The sequence below is a fragment of the Thamnophis sirtalis genome, unplaced genomic scaffold (assembly GCF_051295495.1).
Source record: "Thamnophis sirtalis isolate CommonGarterSnake01/CBP01778 unplaced genomic scaffold, rThaSir2_p1.2 scaffold_11, whole genome shotgun sequence".
Taxonomy (NCBI): Eukaryota; Metazoa; Chordata; class Lepidosauria; order Squamata; family Natricidae; genus Thamnophis; species Thamnophis sirtalis.
In genome coordinates this window covers 66,127,277-66,152,565 of record NW_028261391.1, presented here as the reverse complement: position 1 = coordinate 66,152,565, position 25,289 = coordinate 66,127,277, and the positions used below count along the sequence as shown (strand labels likewise).

At 36.7% G+C, this 25,289-nt stretch overlaps 1 protein-coding gene across 3 annotated transcripts in view; it reads right to left on the bottom strand.

Moving 5' to 3' along the window:
• The window catches only part of DOCK1 (dedicator of cytokinesis 1), a 457,702-nt gene that overhangs the window by 328,979 nt on the left and 103,434 nt on the right, over positions 1 to 25,289 (bottom strand). For all 3 annotated transcript variants that reach the window (XM_087725976.1, XM_087725977.1, XM_087725978.1), the window contains exons 17-23: positions 16,785 to 16,888; positions 16,069 to 16,252; positions 10,723 to 10,820; positions 9,370 to 9,459; positions 8,690 to 8,790; positions 5,915 to 6,040; positions 3,234 to 3,342 (exon numbers count right to left, since the gene is read on the bottom strand). In XM_087725976.1, the coding sequence (XP_087582102.1) occupies positions 3,234 to 3,342; positions 5,915 to 6,040; positions 8,690 to 8,790; positions 9,370 to 9,459; positions 10,723 to 10,820; positions 16,069 to 16,252; positions 16,785 to 16,888 (812 nt within the window). The remainder of the gene's footprint in view (positions 1 to 3,233; positions 3,343 to 5,914; positions 6,041 to 8,689; positions 8,791 to 9,369; positions 9,460 to 10,722; positions 10,821 to 16,068; positions 16,253 to 16,784; positions 16,889 to 25,289) is intronic.

The following is a 25,289-nucleotide window of genomic DNA, read 5'->3' as shown; positions in this document are numbered from 1 at the left end:
CGGTGAGATTTAAACTGCTGAACTGCAGATAGCAGTCAGCTGAAGTGGCCTGCAGTACTGCAACCTAACCACTGCGCCACCTCGGCTCTTATGGGTGAGAATAGGCAATAAATTCATATGCACTGATTTTATGTACAAATATACTCATCATGCTATTCTCTTTCACAACAACATGAAAATTGCACAAAAGGAAGTAAGAAATACTAAGGTAAAAGAATGGAATAAGTGAAATAAAAATATAGTTAATTTATTTATTTATTTATTTTACATTATTAGGCTTTGAACTTTTCATGAACCCAATCCAATCACAACCTTCTTGGTTTCCCTATTCCTCTTAATCCATTCACTCTTTCTTCATATATTGCTCACGTGATTTGATCCTCATTTACTCACTTATATACCTTATACACATACCAATAGTTCTGCTTTTTTTCAGGGTAAGCAATGTTTTGCACAATACAGAAGAAAAGTATTTGTAATAAAATAAAAAACCATAACATAAGAAAAAGAATACCATTGTAATAAAAGGAACGCTATTACATAAGTACCAGTCATGTATCTTTCTATCTTGTAATGTAAATCATCATTCATTACAAAATATTCATCTATCCACTCATCCCCTTTCTCTACCCAATTATAACTTTTGTAACATTTCATTTTGACCCATTCAGCCTTTATTTACTTATTTGAATCATTCATTATGACTACGTGGTCAAATCACCACAATGTAATACTTTCATAATAAATAGTCACTCGTTTTTGTGTTTAATCCATCTTAAATCATACATGACTTTTTCTCTGTTTCTTTTACCATATCCATATTGTTAGACCACTTTCTCCAGAAAGCCAGCTTGATACAATGTCATCATTCTAGACCCTGGTTTTCATTCGTGCTTAAGCCCCAAGCTACCCTAGTGATCTTGTGTTAAACCAGTCTCTCTACTGACTACAGGAAGTCACCAAAGGTAATTGTTGCGTCCTCTTGACGCAACCGGCAGCCAAGCCACGCCTTGCAGAAGGCTGATTGGTCCTGGCGCGGCTGCCGGCCGGCGGGAGAATTGCGGTCACTCCATTGGCCGCCCGCATGACAGCTATCAGTATAAATAGCTGTCAGACGGCGCTGTCCAGCGCGCGTGTTCTGAACTTGCTGTTAACTTACTGTTGTTAAATGAAGGTTCCAGGTATTTACCTCAGCGCCTTTCGTACTTAAAAGTAATACTGACCAGACATACACAAATCTATTTCTCCATCTCTTTTTCCAACTACAGCAAACTACCAGTTTATATAAATTCAGCTACTTGCTCTTATTTTTGCTATTTACATATGACAGGCAATCATTCAACCCATTTTGACATACAATCTTGGTCTTTGCTACATTGGTCTTCAGATCAATATTTTGTTGCATCATAAAATCTAACTATCCCTGCAAATCATTCCGATAAATAGACAACATAGTAATATGTCCTTGAAAAATATCATGAATACTAACATATTTATTCATAAACACCTTAAACAGCCAAGAAACATCACACTCCCTTATTTTATGCCCTGTTCGTGTTGAAACAATATTTTATCCCATTTATTTTCATGAATGCTTTACTTCCATTATATATTACTCTTCTCACATTCAACAACTAATTTTCAACTCCACATTTATGAAAAAGATTTCCTAACTCAAGCCTACTTGCTTCATAATACACTAGAAATTACTTTGCATATAAGTAGAGTAGAAATAATATTAAACTTATTAAATCCAGATAGGATACCGTAACCTCACAGTAAGCATGTGGTTGTGTGTGAGGGAGAAGATAAATAATGAAAAGAGTAAGATGTGATGCACCCCTCACACGCACACACAAAACATGCTCAAATTTTACCTGGCTTTTCCATTTTCAATTTAAACTTATTAGACAAACATACATTGCTCAAAATTTATCTGGCTTTTCAATTTTAAATTCAAACTTATTAATTAGACAAACATACATTGGTATGAAGTTATCTATTTTGAAATCTTATTTTGCCTTCTGTTAAGTGGTGACTGCAGATTTGCTATATAGTTTTTTCTATAGTATGTTAGGAGATTCAGCCACTATAAAGTTAATCATCCTTTAATGAAAATGACAGTTCATAAGCAGACTTATTATATATTTCAGTGACTAAATGCTATGTTGCAGAATATGAAAGGACTATTTTCTAGATTGATATGAATTAATAGAATTGTAATTTCATAAATCATCAATTGCTCCAAGAACTATCTGTCTTTCTGTCTGTCTGTCTCTCTTTATCTATCTATCTATCTATCTATCTATCTATCTATCTATCTATCTATCTATCTATCTATCATATCTATCTATCTATCTATCATCTATCTATCTATCTATCTATCTATCTATCATATCTATCTATCATATCTATCTATCTATCTATCATATCTATCTATCATATCTATCTATCTATCTATCTATTTATCTATCTATCATATCTATCTATCTATCTATCTATCTATCTATCATATCTATCTATCTATCTATCTATCTATCTATCATATCTATCTATCTATCTATCTATCATCTATCTATCTATCTACCTACCTACCTACCTACCTACCTACCTATCTATCATAGCATTGTTTCTGATAACATGAGACAGGAAAAATAAAATGCCATACTACACACACACACACACACACACACACACACACACACCTCTCTAAACAATCTGTTCCAAATCCCAGGGTATGCTGGGAGGGAACAAAAAGCAAATACTATCATCCAACTCCCCATAACCCCAACACTCTTCAAAGTTATTAAGTATCGTCTCAGCCAGTATCCATTTTCTTTGCCTTCTGCTGCTAAGATGATTTTGTTCTGATGTTTTCTTTGTGTAAGAGAATATAGGGCTTAAGAAGGTATAATTAACTCACTTGAGTTCATACAAATCAATAGCAATAACAATATCAGAGCTCTGCCACAGTAATGTTGTCAATTCAGAAAGAAACATTGATTCATATGGACAAATTTCCTACTTCGATACTAACACACTAGAGTATTAATTTCAGCAACAAATACATCTACAGAAAAAAAAAGTTTCATTACAAATTTCAGGCTACTGAAAATTCTCTGGACACGTTTTGAACGTCATTTTTCAAAGTAAAATATAAAATTTCCTGCAATGTGTAAAACTAAATATTTTTATAGATAAAATAAAAGGGCCCTTCTGTTTCCAAAACATACCTTTACTGTAACCGTCTGTTCGGAGGCATTGTTCATCATTTCGTTAATAGACTTAAAGAGTTGAAGCAAGGATTCCCTAAAGTCGGCTTCCCCTTTATTCTCATACAATCTGAGAAAAACAAATAACACCAAAACATTTACAAAGAGTACAATCATTAAAATTAATTAACGAGTACTCCTTTCTCTCAACACCCTCCTTTACCAGCCTTCTTATTCTTCCACCATATCAAGAATAGGTTATTGCACACTAATTATGGCTATGGTGGATTACACTGACATACAAACCTTTTTGTCACATGGTTCCCTGTTGTGACCCGGCAGGAGCCGTTGGAGCTGCCGCCAGACTCCGACAGTGAGGGGTCTTATGAGTCGGCCCTGGAGGAGGTGGAGGACCCTGGACAGGGTGCCGACTCCGAGCAGGGCGCAGAGACTGGTTGGCCAACAGGTGGCGCCTGAGCCTTGGATCAGTGGGGAGGAGACAAGGGAGAGTGATCCAGAAACCAACTGTGAGTTGTTCCAGGATGCACGCCGTCGAAGGGCTACTCAGCGGCAAGAACAACTGCATAATTATAGGAGATGATTACGCTCAGCTGATGCTTATTAAGATCCTCTCCTGATTGGCTTGTGGGAGTCATTGGAACTCCCCATATATCTTTTACAAGCACTACCTGTCTTCTGAATAAGTTTTAGATGTAACATCACAACACTGTTTTTTTAAAGAGCATCATACATTGCCAAAGACAATCAGGATACAATTTTTATTTCTACTACCCTTAAAAACATATAATTATTCGCTGTTGTTTATATTAACATTAGTCCAAAATTGAGTGTCATATTGTACTGGATGCAGATATTAGCCTTTTTTAATTTAGAATGTTTAAATTGTTGGACATAAAGTACTGTGAACAATAGGAAATTATTGTTACTTAACAAATTATTCTCATTTATTCCAAAGAACTTCTAGGCCTCATCCAGTATATTATTTAAACTCCCACAAACTAGGTTTAAATAGTTCAGTAACTGACAAAAATCAGCCTATTATTTTTAATAAAAACATGGTAATGATAAACAATAGAGAGACCTAAAACTGAAATATCTCCCTCCCAAAAAGAACCATGAACTTAGAGAACTGAAATAAACAGCGAAATAGAGGATACTAATTTAGATATGAATCAGTATGAAAAGCCCCCTGCTGATTCTGATTTTTTTAAAAATAGATAGGTGTTGACAAGAAAATATATTTACCAATAAATCTTTATACATCTCATCAGTAAATCTGTTTTAAAAAAAATCACATTTATCTTACTAGTCTTTTTCCTCCTTAATAAGTGGCATTGTTGTACAAATTACTTCTACATAGTATTCGAAAGTATCAGATAATAATTACCAAAACTCGGGTAGCATAACTATTTTTTTAGTTTTTTAAAAAATAGCAATAGCAATAGCAGTTAGACTTATATACCGCTTCATAGGGCTTTCAGCCCTCTCTAAGCGGTTTACAGAGTCAGCATATCACCCCCACAGTCTGGGTCCTCATTTCACCCACCTCGGAAGGATGGAAGGCTGAGTCAACCCTGAGCCGGTGAGATTTGAACCGCCGAACTGCAGCTAGCAGTCAGCTGAAGTGGCCTGCAGTACTGCACTCTAACCACTGCACCACTCTCATTATTTTTATTAATGACTCAATGAGACAAAAGTATCTAATTCTCCTCCCTTCTCCTCAAAAACTCTGTGAGATAAATTGGGCTGAGAGAGAGTAACTGCCAAAAGTTACCAAACTATCTTTCATGCCTAAGGCAAAACTACAACTCATAGTCTCCTTCATTCTGGCCTGGTGCATTACTGGACCAAACTGTTTCTAACTTTTCTAAGTATTCATATCATCAAGTAAAATTAAATTACAATAATATTCTATTAGTACATTGCAGGGCATAATACTTAATTTTGGGAAATGTTGTCAAATAATTCAAATAATTATTACACGGCTTGCCAAGTATAACACACTGAGTTAACAATTTATTTATTTAGTATATGGCATACAATGTCAGGGAAATCTATAAATGAAATTTATAGATTGAAAATATATTTATAATGAAAAGAAGGACTATGAGAGACGTCCCTGCAGTGTTCCAATATCTCAGGGGTTGCCACAAAGAAGAGGGAGTCAAACTATTATCCAAGGCACTTGAGGGTAGAACAAGAAGCAATGGGTGGAAACTAATCAAGGAGAGAAGCAACTTAGAACTAAGGAGAAATTTCCTGACAGTTAGAACAATTAATCAGTGGAACAACTTGACTCCAGAAGTTGTGAATTTTCCAACACTGGAAGTTTTTAAGATGTTGGATAAACATTTGTCTGAAATGGTGTAGGGTTTCCTGCCTAGGCAAGGGGTTGGACTAGAAGACCTCCACAGTCCCTTCCAACTCTGCTATTGTATTATTGTAAATGCTAGACACAATGCAGTTCTGACAGCTTAACAGTTAACAATTAGTCAGCAAGAAAAGAATTGACTAACATTCTATGCTAAACGTTCAGTGTTCTTTTCAGCTACAACTAATGAAACTGGCAATGATTACTGTATATCTCAAAAGAACATCTTATATAATTTAATATAAAACCATTACTATAAAAACAAGCATTTTGAAGGCTGCATTATGGACAAAGGTGTTATAATACTTACTGGTTGAACAAAATTCTTGATCGCACAATAAATTTAAAGATATATTCTAACGATCTCATAGCCTTGAATAGTTGATCAGTGACACCAGCATTGTCCACATAAGTCCTTAAAACTTTTGTCAGTTTTCTGAGAAAAAGAAAAATATAGATCATACATACAATGGGATACACTAGCATACAGCATAATCACGATTTGTGTTCAGAGAACTTTCAGAGACAACAAAAGAAAATAAAGAATAAAAAGAAAACCCAAGGTACGCTAAAAATAATAAAGGCAGGATTTAAAAAAATCTTTTTAAAAAAGAAAGTGAAACAAAATATAAAAAGGAAGAAGAACTTCAATAGAGAATCAAAAGACGTATAAAAAGATGCCTCCGTTTTTTTGGATCAATGCTAAAGAAGATTGCACGAAGCTGCATCCATTTTGCACACAAATGTCAGAGCACTTGTAAGTTAAACTTCTCCATGACAGAGACTGCATTTTTTTTTCACATTTTGACAAGCCAGTAAATGTAGTATGAAGACTTGTTTTCATCGTTTTCTCTGTTTACTGGGAAGACATTTCTGGATATACTACAAATAGTTTTAAACTATTCTTCTTTCTTCAGGTTTTCTAAACAAAGGTTTTAGAATAATGCAACAAATATTTATGTGTAATCAAATGAAGTATGTTTCTGTATCTGTCCATACTCATACAGAGTTTATTTACAAACAAAATGGCACAAACAGCTTCTTCAGGAAGAAGATTAAGACCACACTGCTTAGCAATAGGGTACCAGTCTCGGTTCCACCACAAAACCGCGTTCAACTAAAGCGCGCTCGATGAAACCGCGTAGCTGACGTCATCACAGTGCGACGAAAAAAGCACGCTGTAAACGCTAAAGCTAAAATTAACCCCTAAACCTAAACCTAACCCCCCTAAACCTAATCCTAAACCTAACCCTAAACCTAACCCTTAACCTAACCCTAAACCTAATCCTAACCCTAACCCTAACCCTTAACCTAACCCTAAACCTAACCCTAAACCTAACCCTTACCTTAACTTGAATCGGCTTGCTTTCAAAGCGCTATTTAAAGCGCCCTTTTTTCTCTGCGGTCACTGTTGTCGCCCTGATGATGATGTCAGCGACGCGGTTTAATCGGGCGCGCTTTAGTGGAGCGCGGTTTTGTCGTGCCACGGCCAGTCTATATTGCAGTTAGTAAGTGAGAACTATCTGTATCTCATTTTCCTAGACTAAGGACATATTTTGCTACTGATCTTCACGTACTTTCTTGAAGGATATCTTTATGGTTCTCTACAGTTGTCGTAGTCCAAAACTCAGATGCTGAGTCTGAATTTTAATCTGAAGAAGCTGGTCAAGCAGATCTTATGGAACTATCAATCTCAGGAAACACAAAGTCAACAATCACCACAGGCTGATCAAACACAGGTATCACTTGAACAACTGGAGGAATCGGGTGATGATGACAGCAGGGCTCCCAGCACCCATACCAAGGAAGCAAAGCAAAAATATTCAATGAGGCTTCTTGCCAAGCAAGGGAATAGATTGCTTGTTTAGAGGCAAGGTAGTAAATCTCTTGAGTATCATTGTCATCCTTCAGTCTCAAAAGACTATGGTGTCATGCTCTGGAAAGAGGTCCTAAACGCAGCATCTGATGTGGCTAAAAAGGCCAATTTGGGAGTGGCAATCCCTTCCATACATTCAGTCCCCAGATTTCACTGGTCCTGGGACTGCCTCTTTGCCTCAGCCTGCTGAACAAGTGTCTCTTCGAATTGGAGAAGACCATGCTGAACAATCAGAGGTCAAGGTTTCCCAGCTGTTAATGTCCATTCCAAGGCTGTTAGATCCCTCTTGGAGATATCCTCATATAGCAGCTGTGGTCTCCCTCTGGGGCGCTTTCCCTGCACTAATTCTCCATACAGGAGATCTTTCAGAATCCAACCATCAGCCATTCTCACGACATGCCCAAGCCAGCATAGACGTCACTGTTTCAACAGTGTATACGTGCTGGAAATTCCAGCATATTCCCAAGACTGCGCTATTTGGAACTTTGTCAAGCCAGGTGATGCCAAGAATACATCAGAGACAGCACATATGAAAGTTGTTCAACTTTCTCTCCTGCCGTGTGTAAAGGGTTCAAGACTCACTGCAATAGAAGAGTGTGCTCAGGACACAGGCTCTATAGAACTGGATCTTTGTAAATCTCTTGAGTTCCATAGCAACTATGTGTAACTGTAACCAGGAATAGCTCTTAAGTGCAATTCAAGATTATTCTTACAATATGCAAGAGCCTAGACAATTCAAATATAGGATTCATCACAAACCAATTTCACCCTTAACATATGTGGTTGATTACTAAGATCAAGGAGATTCAGCAGCATATGCTAATGCAGTACCATCTTCTAGTTACTCATGGAAAGCCTTTCTCTTTGATCATACTTGCAATCTATGATTGTAATCTATCATACCTGCGTATATGATAAACCACTTAGCTATGGACACAAAAATCTTTCTCAGATAAGAAACCCAGAACAAAACAAAAAAAGATTTTAATTCGGAAATAACTCAAATGGTCCAGAAAGTAAGACTATTAGAGAATTGGATGAACATCTTTTACTAACAGTCTAAGAGGCCCTCAGAATAGTAAGTTCGACAACAAACTGGTCTAGTCAACCTACAAACCAATATACTGTAAGCATATATGATAATGACTTATTCTACTGCCTATTTAAGTAACTAATTTTCAGCCATGACATAGTTATTTAATCACTTACGTATAAGCCAAAGTAGCACTGAAATGTTTCTTTATGTAGGTTTCTAAAACAGGATTGAAATGCTGGAACTTCCGGTCAGCAATTAGTCCAATGATAAAAACCTGTTCAATGGAAAAGGATATTCATTAACTTGAAAGTACAACGTTTCAAATATTTACATTTTGGGTGAAAAAAATTAGAAGAGAGCTCCATCTATAAAACATAATTTGCTGATAGGATTTCACTTCCATATATTAAGTTTAAGGGGAGGAGATTAAAGTACAATTTTGAATAGACTTAAACTGAGAGTAACAATGAGGCTTTATCAATTGTCTTCAAATATAGACTAGGTTACTGAAACAGGTCGCCTGTAGTTGACAGCACAACAGAATTCTTGCTGTCTGAAAATCCACGGCATTTGACTTTAGTGTGTTTTTTGATACCTAAGTAAATTTAGAAAACATGTTTGTTTAAGATTACATCTATGATATAAAGTCCAAAACAGTATTTCATGTTGTCAATAATACCATAAATCCTTGGAAAATAGCATGATTGTATTTGCACAGAACACTTGAGATTCATAAAAGTTTCACTGCTTACAGGCAATATATATACTAAATGAAATAAACCACTATAAAGCAATATATATCTCTGTATGTTTATGTATACACACACATATATATAATATACATATATATTACCAAAGCATCAAACACCAATGTGTCAAATGTTTCACTTTCTGAATTCTCCATCATAATGTTAAACAATGCATCCAGTGTATCTTGAAGAAACTGGAAAAAAAATATTATGGTCAATAGTATAACAGATATTCAAAAACTAAATTTTATCTTAAAAGTAATTAAATACCTACTGGTTCAACAGTGGTGGTTATATTTATTTTTTAAAGTGGAAAATAAAACAAAAAATGCCTTATTCACACTGTCCCAAGAAAAGTATGCATATGGATACATTTTATGTTCCTATATAGAGAAATGTAACTATAAAAAAAATCACAGTCAAAAGAAAATGAAATTAAGGAGGACACTGAAAGTGATGAATTCAGACCATATACTATCAGACTCCACGGTGTTTCATGGACATTGTAGTTTCCTTGAATAATGGATTTTGGGCTGTTTTTGAGAAAACCCAGTCCTGATCGTGTAGATTCTGAAATTCTTTATAGCAATGTCTACCACAAGGATGGAATGTAGACCATGTATGCTGCAAATCAGCATACATAACTACCACATTCTGCACACTTGATATATGTTCAGACTTCATTTTTAAAAAGAAAAAAGTATTCTGGATTAATGACACAGCCACGGGCTTTCATATCTAATATGTATGATTTCTTACATTCTGCTCTTAATAGTATCTTCTTTACTTGTGCTATTTTTATCATATTAAATGAGGTATTGGCAATGTTCCACCAAGGATTCAATAACTTGCATCTCAATAGCAGGGTTTATAAGGTGTGAGAATGTGGCACACACAGTTCAGGGAAGATATGAGGGGGTGTACAAGAGGTGTGGCAATGGTCGGGGGGGGGGTGTATGACGGACTGACATGAGCATGCACAGGTGGGGGAGACTTGCAACCTTGCCTGCCAGTTTCCCAACTGAAGAAGCAGGCAGAAAAGGTTGCAAATGATTGTAAGGTGGCCGTGGAATGCTACAATCAGTCGTAAGTGTGAAGCAGTTGCCAAGGATCCAGATTGCAATTAAGTGATCATTGGGTTGCTGGGACGGCTAAAATTCTGAGGATGAGTCATAACCACCATTTATTCAGCACCATCGTACCTTAACACGGTTGCTGAATGAATGATGACAGGTCGTAAACTTCCCTGTGTGACTGAATATACATACTTGTAGAATTGCAGAGATGGAAGGAGCCTCTGAGACTGGTGAATCTAGTCAAAGACCACCTGTAGGATATTTCATTTTACTAGCAACAAGAAGCAGGATATTTTCATGCTATAAAAAAATAAAAAATGCTCCTCCTTCCATATTAATATTCCTTGCCGATTGCCCCCACCAAGCAAAACAATTTCTTACTTTAACAACTTCACCTCCATCAACTTTCATCAGTTGCCTTAAATTCTGTTGCAGTATATTTGTGTTGGATCGCCACTTCAAAAGCCCCAGTAAATCCACTAAAAAGGAGGGAGAAAAGTTGAATAATCCTATCATACATAAAATACAACAGCAGAAAAAGACTGGAACAAGTCCTACCAGCTGCTATCTTACATATGTTAATCTGAATCTAATAATGTTTATTGACTGACAGAAAGGGATACAATCTTCTCCCATGCCATTCCACACATCTGCTGCAGAATGTTAAAGGAACTCTTCAAAATACATTTCAGCATGTTATCATTGGGTAGAATAAGTATTTTTGGCCAAAAAAAATCTCTTATAAAGAACCAGATGTAGCCCAAGGACTATTAAGTCTAGTTGTCAGATTTTAGATGTATATAACACATACTGTATATGAATACAGAAATCATCTATATCATCCATCTCTTCTGGAACAGAAGAAAACATGCAAGCAGGCCATTTCCCATGTTTTGAATTCCTGCAAGCCAACTTCATAGATAAATGAGATAATTTAGATAAATGAGATAATAGATAATGAGATAATTTAAATAAAGGCAGTTCATAATCTAATGATTTACTGGTAATTCCTTTACTTTATATCCTGTTTCAGAGGAACTAAAAAAAAACCTTAAAAACAATTTTAGCACACAATTTAAAACATCAAGAAAAAATAGTTCTCTAAAATCAATATGATTTTGTCTACCAATAAAGGCAATATCACTACAGTTATTATCAGCTTTAGTACACTGAGAAATTACAAAGCTATAATTTAGTTCAGATTTGCATTTCCTCCAAATCATTCTGTAGATGATTTTTTTAAAAAAAAACTTTCAAATTTAATGTAGATATAGATAGCAGATATTAAGATCAGTTTCAAAAAAGATGTTCCAATATGAAATGCCTTCCTCCTTCCATTACTCAAGTATTCAATTTGTCCAGGCAATAACATTACATATCCATTTCTAAATACTTGTTATATTGAACAACTTAAAACCATTTCCTAATTTATTAAAATGATTTTTAATGGATTTCCCCCCAGATTTTCCTGTTTCTATGATGTTATTTCAAGTTTATCAGAGAGGAAACAGGACTTATTTTACTCCACCTCCTTAATTCATTATCTCTTAAGAAATGTGTTCCTTCAGATTTGTTTTCTATAATGAACTCAACAAGCCAGGAGAAAATAAAATAATGAATAACATTCAAAAAATAATTATGGGGGTGAATTATCACCAAGGAAGAAATCATCTACAGTGTCACTAATATGGGGCTGAAAGAAATGCACTGTGATATTTGGGACATTTCAGGTGTATAACATTTCTCCACTATCCTTCCATCTTTATTGACCTATATCACTCCTCAAGAGGCATGTGCCAAGTAGGAGTAGAAAACCTGATATTTTATCTAACAATTTCCAGTTGGTCCTATGGATACATTAGGATTGAACCTTAATTCGGAATGTTAGTGTGTTCCGAAGGCTGAATTACATCAATGGACAATCTTAGATGACAGATTTTAGAAAGAGCTGAAAACTCTGTCCAACATAAACTATAGACAGCCCTCGATATCCCCCTTTTTACAGAAAAGAGAGGGGGAGAAAAACTCTTCGTGTGCAAGCAGCTGTTGCTTTAGCTCTTGCTGAGAGCTGGGAAGACACTGCGAGGCTTGTGAAAAGAGTGTGAAACTGGCAGGCTAGAAATGCCGTGAGCTGCATCTCTGCTGTGAACTTGAAATTTCCCATCCCTACTGCTTCCCGATAACAAACCATACATCCAGTCAATTTAACCTAAAATCTGACAAAAATAGATTTGGCCATGGAAATAATATAAGTTTTCTAAAGCTACATAAAAGTAAGAGAACTCAGAATTTCTAAGATATGATTTTTTTATGATTAATGGCTTCATAATTTTATGGGAAATTACTGATAAATTGTTTAAACAGCAGCATACATGAGATCTTCAAAACAAGAAAACTCACATGTGTTTTATAGAGCAAAATATGAATAGTCACGTTTTTCTTCTATTTTCCTTGTAGATGTGGGGATACCGAAACTCTGGCATTTCTAACACAATGTATTCATATTTGTTTTATTTGTGAAGCTACAGATGACACCTAACCTCCATCATTTTCCGCTTCTGTTCATTGGTATTTGCGTTAAATGTAGTTCTTCACTTAGTCTACCAGCATTACTAATGGTCAGGTATGACGCAAGTCCAAAATTATTTTTAATAAAATAATAACAATAACAATAATAATAATTTGTGCAAAAATTATAATATTAAAACAGCAACAAATTGGTGGGAACATAAGCCTGAAAAAGTCACCGAAAACCAGATGGTCAAGATCTTGTGGGATTTTCGCATACAAACGGACAAAATACTGGCGCATAATACACCAGACATCACACTGGTTGAGAAAAATAAGGTTATAATCATAGACACCGCAATACCAGGTGATAGCAGGGTCGACGAGAAGGAATATGAAAAAATCATGAAATACCAGGACTTAAAAATTGAAATTCAACGATTATGGCACAAACCAACAGTGGTAATTCCAGTGGTAATTGGCACACTGGGTGCTATTCCAAAAGCACTGGAATTACATTTAAAACAGTTAAAAATTGACAAAATCACCATCAGTCAAATGCAAAAAGTCGCACTGCTTGGATCTGCATGCATATTACGAAAATACATTACGATGTCCTAGGCCCCTGGGTGGGGCCCGACTAGTAATCAATGCCAAATTCGGTGAAACAATTGGCCGCTATGATACAATTCTGTTGTTGTGATAATAATAACAATAATAATAATAACAATAATATTAATTGTTGCTGTTGTTGTTATTATTGTTGTTGTTGTTATTGTTATTTGTGGGAAAACAACAAGAAGCACAACAGAAATGCAAAATGGATCAAACAGATTGAGGATTCTATTAAAGTGCATAAAATGGAAGATGTGAAAATAACAATTGACAATTGTGCAACAATCGCAACCAAAGCAGGCAAGGTCATAGAAGATGATGGAATAGAACTTGAAAATGAAGAAATGATAAAGGCAGTAAAACCAGAAGAAGGCTACAAGTATTTGGGGATTTTAGAGGCCTCTGACTTAATGCATAATAAAGTCGAGGAGTTAACTTCAGCCAAGTACATTTGACCAATTCGCAAGATATTAAAATCCAAATTGAGTGGAGGAAACATCATAAAAGCCATAAATACCTGGGCTATACCTGTGCAGACAATTACTTGTCTGCCAACAACGTTCAAACTTTTTACAAGGATACTGGCAAATCATCTGATGGAAACATTTTGTATCCAATAGAACAAAAAGGAAATTATAAAAAAATCAAGAGGAACAAAAGATCAGCTGCTCATAGACAAAATGGTACTAAAAAAAATGAAAAACAAGGAAAACAAATTTAAATATGGCGTGGATTGATTACAAGAAGGCATTTGACTCATTACCTCACAGCTGGATTAACACCTTTCTGGAAAACTTTGGAATCACCAAAAATATCTGTACATTTTTGAAAGCAAATACGCAAAAATGGAAAACAGGTCTAACAACAAATGGGGAGAACGTTGGTGAAGTCAACATCAGACGAGGAATCTTCCAAGGGGATTCACTTTCACCACTACTGTTCAACATTGCATTAATTCCACTGACAATAATTCTATGAAACAGAAAACTGGGATCCCAAATCTCAAGCCAACATGGCAAGATAAACCATCTACTTATACATGAATTACTTATAAATGTATGTGAAAAGCCCCACTGAACTTAAATCAATATTCAACACAGTTCAACTGTTTAGCAGTGACATCAAAATTAACTTTGGACTTGAAAAATGTGCTATATTATCCATGCAACGAGGGAAAATAGAAAAAACAGAAGGAATAGAACTGGGAAATGGAAATATAGTGGAAGCATTAGCAAAGGATGATGGTTACAAGTACCTAGGCATATTGGAAGCAGATAACATCTTGAATGGAAAAGTCAAAGAGTCAACGCAAAAGGAATACATCAGGAGGGTCCACAAAATATTAAAATCAAAGCTGAATGCTGGAAACATAATTAAAGCCATTAATACATGGGCAGTTCCAGTGATAAGCTACTCAGCTGGAATCATCAACTGGACTCTGTCTGAACTGGAAAACCTGGACCGGAAAACACACAAACTTTTGAATATGTACCACGTTTTACATTCACGAAGTGACATCGACAGGTTGTACCTGCCAAGAAAAATAGGGGGCAGGGGGCTATTGCAAATCCATCAAACTGTAGAAGAAGAGAAACAAAGTTTGAATGATTATGTGAACCAAAGTACAGAAAAATTGCTGCAGGCTGTGAAAACAGAGAACAGCATAAAAACAACAGAAACAAAGGCAGAATATAAGGAAAAACAGCTGGATGACAGATTAAATAGGTGGAAAACCACGGACAGCACTTGAAAAACATTGAAAGAAAATGTGATGACAACTTGACATGGACATGGCTTAAGATGGGAACTATCAAGAAAGAAACAGAAGGTTTAATACTGGCTGCTCACTACAAACTAATGCCATGAAAGCAAAGATACAAAAATCCACTGACAACCCAAATTGCCGACTTTGCAATAACAAAGTCGAAACTGTTCCACATTTAATATGTGAATGCAGCAAAATCGCACAAACTGATTACAAGGCTAGACATGACCGAGTTGCTAAATTAATCCACTGGTCATTATGTAAAAAATATGATTTACCCATATCCAGAAAGTCATGGGAACATAAAGTAGAAAAAGTTATCGAAAATGAGAAGGTGAAGATCTTGTGGGACTTTCGAATACAAACAGATTGTCATTTGGAGCAGAACACACCCGATATCACAGTTGTAGAGGGCTGAAGTGTACAGTTTATTGATATCGCTGTTCCTGGAGATGCCAGCGTCGAAGAAAAAGAACTAGAAAAAAATCATGAAATATCGCAACCTGGCCATCGAAACTACATGGCTATGGATGAAGCATGTAACACTGATGCCCATTGTCATCGGGGCACTTGGCACCATGTCTAAGAATTTTACAAGATACATCAACAAATTGCAGCTTCCTGCGGTAACACCAGCGGAACTGCAAAAAACTGCGCTACCCGGAACATCTTATATTTTAAGAAGGTACTTGGTTGATACCTAGGACGCTGGCAGCAAACCATATCAACCATTAACACTGGTATTTGTCATGCATTTTTGAATGTTCAGTTGACTGAGTTTCATGTTTAATGAATAAAGTATACAATAATAATAATAATGTTTGTATTATCATCCCTACCATTTTGAGTTAGTTTTGTTGAGCAGACAAGAGTAGAGATCTGGAATGAATCTTTACTGATGGTACAGCTTCCAAGATTTTGCATGCCCTTGCCAGCCATGGAGTGACCTTTCTCTTCTAATTCCAGTTTAGTAGAGGGCAAGCTTAAATATGTTGAAAAATCTTCCAGCTTCTTTGCTTCTGCCTGCAACATTATTCCAGAACAAAATATGTATTAATTTTTACAGTACTCACATCTCACTGTACTTAAACAGAGACTCCTTTAACTGTTTATTTTATTTTTAACAGTGTCATAGTTAGTTGCATGCCTTCTTCACTGCCTTCACCGCCTTGAAAAGTAGATCAAAATGTACACAGAGCAATATTAACACTGTTTCAACTCCTGTGGCAAATCACCAACATTATAACATACTAAGTCTGGAGGGAACAAGGAAGGAAAATTCTTCACTTATTGAAAAGGATGTAGTTGTAAAACATTCCAAAAACTTTAAATCATAAAAACATGAATTATTTAATGAGATGTCTGATTTTTACTGAAATACCTATATGAAAAAGAACTTTTTCTCTTCCTTCTCATACATACTCTTGTGCCTGGATCTGATGAGGTAACAAAATTGGATCACATGTGCAAAATTATTATTCTATATTACTTTGAACAAAAAAATACTTAAATCATTGGCTCCTCAAAGTGTTATAGCATATATTTAAGATAATACCTTGTATACTATAAGATCATGTTCTCCATCTCTCAGAGTTGTTCCATCATATCGCATTAATTTAACAAATGCCAGAGCAAATATTTTCTCAGATTTATCTTTGGCTGTTCAAAAGAAAACAAATGAGTATACTGTAAAACAACTCATAAAGATGAATATAGCAGTTGTAAAATACAAGATGTATATGTTAATGAAGATTTAAAATTTATTAGATTCTTTGTATCAAAAAGACATTTGAAATGTAGGCTGAAATGGAAGAGAGAAAACGAAATTGTGATGATTATGGCTTACAACTCATGAAAACTCTCCACAATTGTGCGATTCAATTTATGGTCCAAGTTAATCATAAAGATACATCAAACACTCTCTGTTCATTCCTGAACTTCCGATTGGTTCGTTGGGGCCCTTTTTCACCCTTCCCAGCCTCCAAAGTCTGTCTTTCTTTTTTTTTTAAACAATTTTATGTTTTCCGTACTTTTTCAAAAATATGTGTTTTCCAATGGTCTTAGGCGACCCCTGTGAAAGGGTCGTTCGACCCCCAAGGTTGAGCACCACTGCACTATAGGGTTCAAGGCTATTTTAATAAACTTCAAACAGGTTCATTTATTGTCTTTCAAGTCAAAATGTTGTCTTCCCTCCAATAGCTAGTGATAGAACTTCCAAAAGGCACCTGTATAAACAACTTGTGCTCTTCCTACTATCACTGTCAGTAAACAAACTGAAAGAACCTTGAATTTCAAGTGATCAAAGAGAAAGAAGAAAAAATACTGTATCCAGCCTCTAAGTGGCAGTGTAACTGCTTTTCCTCTTGTTGTTACAACCCTCTTTATAATCCTTCTTATATTTTTTATGTTCCAAGCTTAAGAAAGAAAGAAAGAAAGAAAGAAAGAAAGAAAGAAAGAAAGAAAGAAAGAAAGAAAGAAGAAAGAAAGAAGAAAGAAAGAAGAAAGAAAGAAAATGGAGATCAAAAACAATCCAATCAATCAAATCAAGCATTATATAAAAAAAGGAGAATTTTAGTTCATAAAAGGTTTTCTTGAAGCTTGGGGAGGGTGAAAACAGCCTCCCCCAGCCCTCCAGAAGGCATGCCAGCAAATATGGCTCCACATGCCACCTGTGGCATGCCTGCCATAGGTTCGCCACCACAGAACTATACAGGTGAAACTCAAAAAATTAGAATATTGTGCAAAAATTCATTTATTTCAGTAATGCCACTTAAAAGGTGTAATTAATATAAACTCATTACATGCAAAGCAAAGTAGTTCAAGCTGTGATTTGTCATAATTGTGATGATTATGGCTTAAAGCTCATGAAAACTCTACATCAGAAAATTAGAATATTACATGCAATCAATAAAACAAGGATTGTACATAGAACAATATCGGATCTCTGAAAAGTATAAGCATGCATATGTACTCAGTACTTGGTTTGGGCCCCTTTTTGCAGCAATTACTGCCTCAATGTGGTGTGGCATGGAAACTGTCAGCCTGTGGCACTGCTGCAGTGTTATGGAAGACCAGGATCCTTCAATAGTGGCCTTCAGATCTTCTGCATTGTTCGGTCCCATGTCTCTCATCTTTCTCTTGGCAATGCCCCATAGATTCTCTATGAGGTTCAGGTCAGGCGAGTTTGCTGGCCAATCAAGCACAGTAATCCCACGGTCATTGAACCAGGTTTTGGTGCTTTTGGCAGTGTGGGCAGGTGTCAAGTCCTGCTGGAAAATGAAGTCAGCATCCCCATAAAGCTCGTCTGCAGAAGGAAGCATGAAGTGCTCCAAAATCTCTTGGTAGATGGCTGCATTGACCCTGGACTTAATGAAGCACAGTGGACCAACACCAGCAGATGACATGGCTCTCCAAACCAACACAGACTGTGGAAACTTCACACTGGACTTCTTGCAGTGTGTGCCTCTCCATTCTTCCTCCCTACTCTGGGTCCTTGGTTTCCAAATGAGATGCAAAAGTTTCTCTCATCAGAAAAGAGGACTTTGGACCACTGAGCAACAGACCAGGTCTGTTTTTCTTTAGCCCAGGTAAGACGCTTCTGACGTCGTTTGTTGTTCAGGAGCGGCTTGACAAGAGGAATACGACATTTGAAGCTCATGTCCAGGATCCGTCCGTGTGTGGTGGCTCTTGATGCACTGACTCGGTCCACTCCTTGTTAAAGTCTCCAACACTTTTGAATGGCCTTTTTCTGACAATCCACTCCAGGCTGCGGTCATCCCTGCTGCTAGTGCATCTTTTTCTTCCACATTTTTCCCTTCCACATAACTTTCTATTAATGTGCTTTGATACAGCACTTTGGGAACATCCAACTTCTTTTGCAATTACCTTTTGAGGCTTTCCCTCCTTATGGAGGGTGTCAATGATGGTTTTCTGCACTACTGTCAGGTCAGCAGTCTTTCCCATGATTGGGATTCCTATTGAACCAGACTGAGAGACCATTTAAAGGCTCAGGAACCCTTTGCAGGTGTTATGGCTTAATTAGCTGATTAGAATGGGACATTTTGAGCCTAGAATATTGCACCTTTTCACAATATTCTAATTTTCTGAGATTGTAGATTTGGGGTTTTCATGAGCTGTAAGCCATAATCATTACTTGATTAGATGACTTAGGAATTGAAATGAAGAAGGCGAGCTTATCAAATTCTGAATATCCAGTTATTTCTTCAAAGCTAACCCTTTATTCAAACTTGTAAAATGGCGACTATACACATGGACACCATTGGATGGAATACATAGAAATCTAATTGACTTCATTATTGCTATAAAGAGGTGAAGGAGCTCAGTTATAACATCAAAGGCATGGCCAAGAGGGGCTAAGGAAAAGATCACAGACTGTTCAAGCACAAATTTCATATTAAGCTAAAGAACAAGATGAAAGCCAACCAAAGTCTACGATACGATACTCAGCATATATTTACTTTTTTTCCCAAAGAGAATATAAAAATTGCTTAAAAGTCTGGAACCTCATTGAGAACCAGAACCAGAGGAACTGTACAAACAGAGTAAATAATTTGTTAAGGATGATTATGAAAAGAGACTGCCAAAGATGAAGAAATAAAGAAAGCTTATTTGACTTGCTTAAGGTCAAGCCAGCCTCCTTCAGCAACCAAGAAAGAAATCACTTAATTCCATTTTGCAGAATTAAGCCTATTGAGCCAAATGAAAAGTACTGGGGAGTGAAGAAGTGGGGGAAGGCGTGCCCTTCGTCAGCATTGGTACAACATGACAAAAAATGTTCTGACATTTTAAATACTCCGGAAAATATTTGAAGAATGGGGACAGAAATCAGCAGCTACCAAGTCAGCATTGAGGTATGTTTCTATGGATAGACTATTTCCAAAAGAAGTCAAAGAGGAAATGACGGATGAGGAAAAAAATAGCCTGGAAGATCTACAGGATTAAAAGTTGAAAAAAGCCTGATACTCATCCGATACAAAAATATTAGAAAATAAATCGTTGAAATATTGGATTTTTAAAAAAAAAAAAAATTATAGATTTTAAGAGATGACATTTAAGGCATAAAATCACTTCTAGTGGTGCCAATAGAATGACCTGGATAATGACTCCTTACTGCATTTATAAAAATGCTTTGCTTAAGCACTTAATAGCAATAGCAGTTAGACTTATATACCGCTTCATAGGGCTTTCAGCCCTCTCTAAGCGGTTTACAGAGTCAGCATATCGCCCCCACAGTCTGGGTCCTCATTTCATCCACCTCGGAAGGATGGAAGGCTGAGTCAACCTTGAGCCGGTGAGATTAGAACCGCCGAACTGCAGATAACAGTCAGCTGAAGTGGCCTGCAGTACTGGACCCTAACCACTGCGCCACCTCAGCTGAAGTTGCTGTTGAGATGTGGGGGGGGGGGGACTGAAGAGAAAGCAAGTCCTATGACAACAATTGAAGGAATTAAGGCTCAAGTTAATTAGAAACAAAAAACAAAATGATTATGGTTAACATAAAACATGTTTCTATAAACTTTTGGTTACTTTTTATGAATTTTTTTTGCTGAGATCAGAACTAAATATTATGATTTATGGGTTTGTATATGGATAAGAAATGGGTTATAAAAAGAAGAGATATTTTCATGTAATCTTATAAAGGTAAAGAATCACATCTGTACTTGTGATCAGAAGTCACTTTTTTAAATATTCCTTTTCCTTTTTTCTTTTTACTTTTCTTGTACTTTTTATTCTTTTTCTTTTACTAACTTGAGTCTATGTTAACTTTTATTATTTCTTTTTAAAAAAAGGTTTCCAATAAAAAATATTTTAAAAAGAAGAAATTAAACTAAATGTCAGGAAAAAAACCTGTGAAAATTGCCAAGAGAAACTGGAGACAAAAAAGAGAAATATCTCAAGACAAAAATTTCAAAGAGAGGTTAGAAAAAACAAAAAGCAATATTACATCTAGTATATAATATATAAAGATAGTAACTAATTGAAAGATCAACGATGGAAAGAATATACTGGAGTTCTGTATAGCAAAGATGTCAACATCCAAAGAAGAATCAGTAAATGTTCTAGCCAACATTACACCAGCAAAATTGGAGAATGACACAGTGGACTGGAAGACTTTAGTCTACATTCTAATACCCAAAAAAGAAGCAGAGTGAGCAAATTATCATATAATATCCTTAATTTCACATGCTAACAAAATAAGGTTTAGGCTCATCCAGCGCAGATTAGAGCCTCCCTGGAAAAGGACGTGCCAGATATTCAAGCGGCCTTTAGAAAAGGTTGAAGAAAACAAGATATTATTTCAGATGCATGTTGGGTAATTGAGAAAGCAAAAGAATACCAAAAAGAAATCAGAATGTGCTTCATAGACACAGAAAGGCCATTATTATACTGATCATGTCAAGCTGGGGAATGTGTTCAGAAATATGAGAATGTCAGAAAGTCTTGTCCTCATGCAAAATCTTTATATATAGAGCCAAGGTGGCGCAGTGGTTAGAGTGCTGTACTGCAGCCACTTCAGCTGACTGTTATTTGCAGTTCGGCGGTTCAAATCTCACCGGCTCAAGGTTGACTCAGCCTTCCATCCTTCCGAGGTGGGTGAAATGAGGACCCAGACTGTGGGGGCGATATGCTGACTCTGTAAACCGCTTAGAGTGGGCTGAAAGCCCTATGAAGCGGTATATAAGTCAAACTGCTATTGCTATTTATTCAGGTCATGAAACCCGTATTGTAGCAGAAAATGAGACAAGACCAGCTCTTTGTCAGAGGGAGAGGTTTATTTGCGCAAAAGTTAAGGAGCGATTGGTCAAGCAAAATCTGAACCCCGAAGGGCAGTTGTTTACAGTCTTTTATACTCTTAGCCAACTTATCGATCATCCCCAAATACCTGGCCTTCCTGTGTCATGTAGACCCCTTTCCTGTATCATGTAGGCCTCGTACACAATCTCCCAAAACAGAGACATGACATTCATTAGTCATTTACCTCCCCACAGGGGGTATTGATACCAATATCCTGTTTCATTTGTTTTAATTAGGTGAAGCAAACAGAACAACTAATCTTAAGGGTAATCATTCCTTTTTCCCATTCCACATGGTCAAGAAACTTTTAATACCCAAATAATCTGTCCAGTTGTCAAATTCTCTTTTAGTATGGATACAATATGGTGCAAAAAAGGAGAGGTGATAACGGAGGGAGAGGCTGTCTCAGCAAAGGAACGAGAGAAAACTCTTATCTCCTTACTTACTCAACCTATAAGATGAAATATAGCACGAGCTAGGTATAACAAAGCTGGCTATCTTACTGCAGATGTTCCAATTTGCTGTGGCATGAAATAGGGGTGCAATTTAGCTCCTGTGCTGTTTAATATTTATATAAATTCAGTTACGGATTTTACAAAAATTAAAAAAAAGGAATTAAAGTTCTGTGCTATTAAGGAAATGGAACAGGAACAGACACTTGGCAATGTTTTGTATGCCAACGATGCAGCAATTCTCTCCCGCAGGTTGGAAAAGTTTGCAGGCGGTAGCAGAATTCTGCAAGAAGCAAAGTGTTAGTATTAATTACTCCAAACTAAAATTATGGGAAGTCCTAGCTGCCATAAATTCCAATGACAAATAGAAGCTCATAAAATAGAACCATTTCTACTTTTAAATATCTTGAGAGTAATTTTCAAGCCTCTGGAATTTGGCAGGAACAATCTAGAATCCTTTTTGCCAAAGCCAATAATGGTGCCAAGATAATCTTGGTCTTTTTTCACTCTAGGGAAGGTAGACGCATACCTGCTGCCATTAACTGGCTTAAAACAAAATCTACATCCCATATGCTGTCTGGCCAATAGATATGAACCAACAATTATCTGAAGCCCTCGAACCAAGCCCTTGGATCGATCCATCTTTTGCAAGCACTTTTCTGGATTCCGTGTTATCTGCCAAATGTTCGAATTTACACGGAAACAAAATGATCCCACTGGAAGTGAGATTCCATGTTTGCCTACTCTCTCATTATATTGTCTACTTTCTTCTTGGGATGAAAAGTAAAAATCATAGCTGACTTGTGTTATAGCAGCCATTCTATCCACCCTTGGAGGCCTCTAGGCCTACAGAAAAATGAAAGCGGAAATTTCTTTGGGGCAGCTTTTCTCAAATCAAATACAAATTTGGGTGCAACAAGTATATGAGTATACATGTAAAAGCAACATGAAAAATATTTACTTGTTTATTGCCCAAAGCATAGAAACTAGATATAATAGTATGCCACATACATTCTTCAATTATTCTTGGCAGCATTTGTAAGAAGTGAGTTGCCAGTTCCTTCATCCTAAGGCTGAGAAAAGAGAAAGAAGCTGCCTTTTGCAATTGACTGATAGTGATTTTGTCAATGCCGATGGTAGTCAACTAGTTGTGGCCCGTCAGGAGCCGTTGGCCACCAGGTGGCGGCAGAGCATTGGATCAGAGGGAGTGTTCAGGGAAACACTTGGGAGTTGTTGCAGGATGTATCCCGTCGAAAGGTTACTGAAGGAACAACTGAGTACTTACAGGAGATGATTGCGAGCAGATGTTACTCATTGGGATCCTCTCCTGAGTATAAAGAGACTGCTGATGCCACGCCCTGGTTGCAGAAGTCAAAGTTCAGTTCCTGTTCTAGTGATTGTTCTTGTTCGCGTTCACAAACCGAGAGAAGCCAACTTGGATAAGTGGTTTGAGATAAGAGAAGCCAGGTTTGCATTTTGTTATGAGTTATAGGACTTTCTGCCGGAGCTATTATCTTTGTTTATTTGGGCTTGGAGCCAACAAGAGCTTGGACTGATTAAAAGAAACCTTTTTAGTTACGTGGCTTTTGGCTTTCATTCCTGGACGGAGAAGGAGGGGGGGGGGGTCAGAACACAACTGATGCACCAAATGTTCTGAGATTGCACCAAAGGCTCTTATTATTACTGATACTTTCTTTTCTTTCCTTTCACAGTCATTCTACTTCTATTTCAAGTCATTGTATTATGTGATTTTCTTCAGCCCCTTTCTCTTCCGATGTCTCCAGATACTGCCAGGTCTACTTTTCCGTACTTTTGTGTTTTTCTTATCAGCAATTGTTAAGTCTGGAGTATTATGTGGCAGGTACTATTCTGTTTCAATTCAAACACTTTAGCTTCTTCATATTCCATTACTATGTCTACTTTGTGGTGCTATCAATTCTTTCTTGAAGCAGATGGTGTTTCTGCACATATTCCCATGGACCACTGATGCTCCTTTATGTTTGTGGTCTGTGCAGTCTTCTTTGGACAGCTAACTAAATAGTCCCACTATTTATTCAGCTTCTCTGCAGAAGTGGACGTCTGTTACTGTCTTCTCAATTCCGCCTTCATATGCACTTCTTAACGCTTGATCTTGTGCAGCCAGAATTACGCTGTTCTTCACATTTCCTGCTCTTAACCATTGTCAGGTCTTGTTATCTGCTTTGCCTGCTAGCTCTTTGATACACTGGCCATGTTATACTTTGCCTTGCCATATATAAGGCTAAGTAAGCCTTCATGCTCTTCTAGCTTCATTGCATCTTTTTTCACTGTCCTTAAGATATTATTCCAATGCAACGTTTTCTTTGGCAACTATCCAATGTATTTGCAAACATTCCAGATGTGTTCCTTGGTAAGCAGAGATTGGAACTGCCCAGGGGTTAATTGCCTTGACAGTATTTCCTCAACTGAATTTGGACTTTAAAATCGTCTCCACTCTCACGATGCATTCACTTCTAACCTTGTTCTTGAATTCAGTTGTGCTTAATGTTATCAGCCTGAAAGATGATGTGGTATTTGTAATCATCATCTTTATCCAGGCTCTTGATTCTATTTGCACAGGGCATCTTGAGTCCTTCACTTTGCATTATTTTTTTCCAGCTGATGGTAAGGTTGGGACATTTGCCCATTTCAAATTGTATTTCAATATAGGGGAAGGAGAGAAGGGAAAGGAGAGGAGGAAGGAAGGAAGGAGAGAAGAAAGAGAAGAAAAGGGGGTAGGAAGGAGGGAGGGAAGGAGGGAGAGAAGCAAGGAG